Source organism: Antrostomus carolinensis, unplaced genomic scaffold, assembly GCF_000700745.2.
Source record: "Antrostomus carolinensis isolate BGI_N321 unplaced genomic scaffold, ASM70074v2 scaffold47311, whole genome shotgun sequence".
NCBI lineage: Eukaryota > Metazoa > Chordata > Aves > Caprimulgiformes > Caprimulgidae > Antrostomus > Antrostomus carolinensis.
Window position 1 is genome coordinate 1 of NW_010294413.1, and position 5,684 is coordinate 5,684.

The 5,684-nt window shown below is 46.2% G+C and overlaps 1 protein-coding gene across 1 annotated transcript; it reads right to left on the reverse strand.

Annotated features, from left to right (window-relative positions):
- Window positions 1–1,316: 1,316 nt before the first annotated feature.
- Window positions 1,317–5,678, reverse strand: LOC104532411 (acyl-coenzyme A thioesterase 1-like; the record flags this gene model as incomplete). The annotated part of the gene is made up of 3 exons (XM_010177613.2): window positions 1,317–2,011; window positions 3,758–3,963; window positions 5,624–5,678. Coding segments are annotated over 3 exons (867 nt in total), but the record flags the coding sequence as incomplete, so codon positions are not given.
- Between the last annotated feature and the right edge of the window lie 6 nt (window positions 5,679–5,684).

The following is a 5,684-nucleotide window of genomic DNA, read 5'->3' on the forward strand; positions in this document are numbered from 1 at the left end:
GCTTCCCCCTCCCGCCCCTTCCCCCGGCCATCGAGCCGAACCATCGAGCCATTGGCAGAGGTTAACGTTTAATTTTAATCCATTAAGAAATACAGTGAATGCGCAAAGGCATAAGTGCACCTCTAGAATTCACATAAAATACCAACAGCCACTTCGACTGTACCCACCCAGCTTGGCTCCACAAGGCACCGACCTGTTAAAACTTATTTTTATACAACAGTGCAAACTCACCAGTGCCCCATGAGCAACATTCAGAGTGTTTTCTTTCAGACTCCTATTTGGGCATCAAACATCACTGACAATCCCCAGGCGGGAGGCACAGCAGCCCCCCAAACGCTGAGAGAACCCAAAATGGAGCCTGGAGGCCCGCAGGGCCTAGCAAGGGAGAGCCCCATTCCCACCACAGCAACACCGCCGCCTCACCGCCCCTTCCAGCTGCCTCCCCGCACACAGCAGCAGCTCCTACAAACCTGCCCAACCTGCCCACGTAGCACTTGATGGGAAGGGAAAGACGCTGCAAGGAGCTGCCATGCCAGCTTCCCAGCCTGGCTATTTTTTAGCAGCGCTTCCAAGCAGGCAGCTGTGGAGGCATTAAGGGAATGTACAGGCAGGGAGAAACTGCCCTCCAGCAGTGCTGCGGACCTACACAGGGATATCCAGCCCTGCAGAGGAAATGCCCACAAGCAGTTCCAGGCATGACCACCAACGGCTCCAACTCTGCTGTTTCTTTATGCTTACAAACTTTCCATAACTATACAAATGTCTCATTTCTATCACACGTGCCCAGAGTGTCACATCACCCTATGGGCTGTTGTTGTCTATAAATGGGAGACGTGTTATCTGAGGATGCAGGCACAGTATTGACGCTTTCGGTAAGTGAAATATTAGATATTGTTAAGGCAGATGCATTTCAGTGATGTGGGAGAAAAGGAAGGAGCAACGAAGGAGAGAGAAATGCACACCGAGAACAGACAGATTACTGGAGGTAGGAACAGAGAACAACTGCTTCCAGAAAACTAGAGCACAAAGCTGGCTCTGGTAAGGACAATGGCATACAACATGTTTCCTCTGAGAAAGCCAAGACAAATTTTCATCAAATTAATTTTCAGTTCTCAGCTTGGATGAGTTACCTTCCACTTAAATTCATATTCAAAGCAGACCCAGCCTTACCATCACAATTTTCCCAGTTTATAATCCCATACTACACACAACAGGACACCAAGACCTCTAACCGAGGTTAGAGGAGGGTGTTAAAAGGAAGCAGCTCTCATGCTGTCACCCACTGTCATCCTCAAAAAAACCCCAATAGCTTATTCTCTGATGGTTCTTTGTTCTCATTCAGAGCCATTTAACAAAACAAACTTGAAACACCAGAATTTTTATCTGTAAAGTAACCTTACTCACATCACAGCTTACTGGATGTTCCAGATGGCTTGCCCATGAGGTATTTGCGGAAGAAAGCTTGGATCTGCTGCCAAGCATCTATCTGTGCCTCGCAGTGTGCCTTGGGCTCCCCTCCCCACACCACAGGCTTGCCAACTAGCAGGTGCATTGAGGCTGCGCACATTGGGAAAAAGGGGGGTTCAATGTAGTGCCCTGCTCCAGGATAACAAACTATCTCAGGCTTTTCCTTCCCGTGAGCTTGCAAACGTTTGCTGCCCTCAACTGCAAAGAATTCACTTTTCCAGTTGCGATCATCCTGGCCAACAATGAACAAGAAGCGACACTCGGCGTTCTCCAAAGGGATAAAGCTTTGGCGGTCAGGCCCTTCTAGAGGGTTGTTCAGTACATCGACAATGTCAGCGATCCCAGACTTGTTGACCTTGATGCGTTTTGCATTGGCACCAAGGGGTGGAATGGTGACATCCTTGTAGCGCAGCACTGCACCCACATTTGCCACCGAGCCGTTGATAAGGGCGGTGGCTGTGATGCCCTTTAGGAAGGAGGCCATGGAGACGCACAGGTCACCCCCCTTCGAGATTCCAAGCAACCCAATCCCCGGACCTTTAACCTGGAGGGGAGAGAAGAGAAATCACAAGCAATGAACCACAGCACACCACTTCTTTAAAATGTTCACAGCAGTGCCTGTCCTGAATCTGGACCCCAGGTATAGGCATCTAAGGTCCTGTGTGCAGGGCCCACATCTGAGGGACCCTGGGGCACTGTTTCGTGCTTGATTTATGATCATAAGCCCTGCTGAAACTGCAGCATCATCCTAACAAAGCTACATGGCTCAGTGCTGAAGCATATGCAGAGGCTACAGCTGTGCTTGCAGAAATCATGCAGACATGCAGCCCCAGATTCGCTTTGCTTATAAGGCAGTTCAGGGGAGGAGAGGGAAAGGGCAGAGCAGACCTCTTCTACAAATGCTTTATTTCAGTGCAAAATGCTCAGTCAGCAGTGACTATGATACTGTCATCAGTTATGATAACGTATTTCTCATACGTTTCTCATACGCTTCTTCTATTAAGAAGCTAATATGGGGTAGAAGACTCCACATCAGCTGCTAGTATGCTTGGTGTCTAACTCACAGTGAAAAGGAAGTATTCTGAGGTAGCTTACTCATTAAAATGTATCTTAAAAAAATAACCTATTAAAACCATTTTCCTAAGTGAATTGTACAATCCTCTAGAGTCAATCTGGAATATGTTACCTTCATTTTCTTTTCCACAGGCAAATTAACTAGAATAGGAAAGCTAGATCATCTTACAGGGTGCTGAAATCCTCTAACGATATTGGAAGAAGGTTAGCTCACAACTGCTCCAATATCCAAAGACCCTCAGGGATGAAAAAGCTCTAGGACAGCGTCAAAATGTAATACCTTTTGTACCTTATCACCAGTGTAATAAGCTCCAAACCCACTGACTTTGAAGCATGGAAAGAGGGAAATTAGAAAACATAGCTGAAACTTTGCAATGTGTTAAAAACATGGTGAGGGTATCAGTGGAGGTGTTAATGGGAAGCTATGGTACTGCTCTCAAGGGGAAAAAGGGTGAGGGGGAAGCAATTTCAGAGTTTTTTGGGCAGGGAGGTGGCACGAGCAGTTAGAGTTAAGGTGACTGAAAAGCAACCAAGACATTTAACAACTACTCATCTTTCCGAGGCTGAGAAAGATATTTACTTTGAGTTCTCCAGAGAAACCGAATGTTGCCTTGTGCAATTCTAGTTATTGTCATGCACAGCTACTTGGAAGGAGATGTAGAACTGAGCAAGGGTTCTCTTCCAAGAGGTGTCGACTTAGAAGGATCCCCAAGTTCACAACTAGCTACTAAAACCCACTCACCAAATACCAACATCTGGAGTGATTTTAACAGCTTTTACAATACATAGCAACAAATGTGTACTGGTGGACTTCCCTGAGACCTGGATCACAGGAGGTTATCATGAGCCCCATGGCTGAAAAGGGCATTTAGTTCTGAAGGACATTCTACAGAGCATGAACCTAAAAGCCCAGCTGAAAGTCCAATAAGCCTCCAGGCAACTAGTACCCTAGTAATGACACTGGGCTGAATGGAGCAGAAATTATCAGTCTGTGACCTATGTGTCACTGTGTCACCTGGCCAATTCAAAAGGAAGAATTGGAATAATCTGCGAGAGAACCATTGTAATGCGAGTTAAGCACATAAAACAAATTAATTACAGTCAACTTGAATGGAGATGCTATTTAAAGTACAGCAGCTCTGCCCTACCTGCAGTATGACAGGACTTGACTAACGAGAGTTTCCTGTAGTCAGTCCGCGTTAATGAACAAACCAACCTGAGTGTGTTGTAACATATAGTTTACGGCTTCTTCAAAATATTCCAGGTGGAATTCCTTCATCTCTTTGGGGAGATCTTCATAGCTGTAGAAAGCTAGAGCCAGCACAGCAAAGCCATAGTTGGCCAGCAGGCATGCCCTGTATTCAGGGAGTCCTCCTCCAGTTCCATACAAGTCAATAATTCCTGGAAAGGGGCCATTTCCTGCAAAAGACCACATAACAGGACACATTAACCCACAATTTTGAATTTAGATTACAAATTTGTAGGCCTGGGAATGTGACTTTTTAAAAAATAAAAAAAACATAGAACAGCAGAATGGTACTCAGGGCTCTAAATTACTGTGCCAGTTTTCAGTAAATAGCTACATTGCTTCAAGATTAAACAAGACAGCACAAAATAGCAGGCCCGCTCATGTTTTGGGTAACATCATGGAACATGTGGCTGGAAGTGAAGGGATCCCTTGACAGTCACAACTAGTTGTCCGTATCATGTAAATGGAATGCAAAGGTGTCAAGCCCTGCATCAAAAATACCCAGGAGACTTCTCCCCGGTGCATTTCTCAGAAGACTGATCCAAAAGATCACATCTTTTGATGGTTCCAGCTTCTCAGTTTCAGTGTAAAATACCGCAGCAATTTATTCTGGAATTAAGAGAAAAAAGTATTTGCAACCAGCCTTGCTACCTGGTGAGGGAAGCGTTACATTAGGCTCATCAGGGGACAGGGACTGAAGTCACTGAAGTCCAGAGCTGTGAGGGATTGCTGCAAACTCATAACAAAGTATGGAAAGGAGGAGGCCAAGAGGGAGACTCCCATTCAGGCATCTGCAGACTAACACACAGAACTTGTGCAACAAACAAGAACTGGAAATTTACCTCCAGCCACAGGGCTACAATGCAGTCAGAGTCTGGGACACTGGCTGGGACAGCATGTATGATTTCGGCACTATCATGGAGGAGTTACTGGGGATAGACAGGGAAGAAAAGGGAGAGGGGAAGAAGACACTACATAGAGGAGCTCTTTCACTACATGGGGTTCAGAGGCATGCTTGGTGAAAGCCTCTGAGTGACAGGGGGAAGGAAAGGTGGGATGTGGTGGTGGTGCAGCTGCTACAGACCACTCAACCAAGAGGAAGCAAGAGATGAGGTTTCCTACAGACAACTAGCAGAAGTCTGGACAGCTCCTGGAATGACCACACAGCATTTGTCAGGCAATTTGAAAATCCCACAGACCTTCTCAATCATTATTTTCTGTCAAAAAATACTCTAAGGGCAAACCTATCTAATGCTTTATTGATCTTCTGCTCACAAAGGGGGAAGAACTGGGGACAAATGTGTTAGGAAAAGCCAGCTTGGGCTAGAGCAAGTATGACATTACTAAGTTCAGGATCTGTGGAGAGGCTGGGAAGGGAAGAGAAGGGAAGGGAAGGGAAGTTCTCAATCATTATTTTCTGTCAAAAAATACTCTAAGGGCAAACCTATCTAATGCTTTATTGATCTTCTGCTCACAAAGGGGGAAGAACTGGGGACAAATGTGTTAGGAAAAGCCAGCTTGGGCTAGAGCAAGTATGACATTACTAAGTTCAGGATCTGTGGAGAGGCTGGGAAGGGAAGAGAAGGGAAGGGAAGGGAAGGGAAGGCAGGCTCAGAACTCTACTTTTGCTGAGCAATCTTCACCTTACTTGAAAAATTACTAGCTGAATTCTCTGGAAAATAGCCAGGTGGAGGAAAGGTACCTTCGAGACTTCCCACAGCACTTGGGAAACAAAAAGGGTCCTGTGACCAATGCCTTCACGTCCAATGCAAGGCAATAAACACACTCACATGTGTTTTAGCCCACGTAGCTGTGCTGATCGGGCCACTGCTGGAGGAATGCCCAGTGTCAGCTGGCAACGTCCAGCCCCCCTTGTCTTCCGCTGGGTACTGAG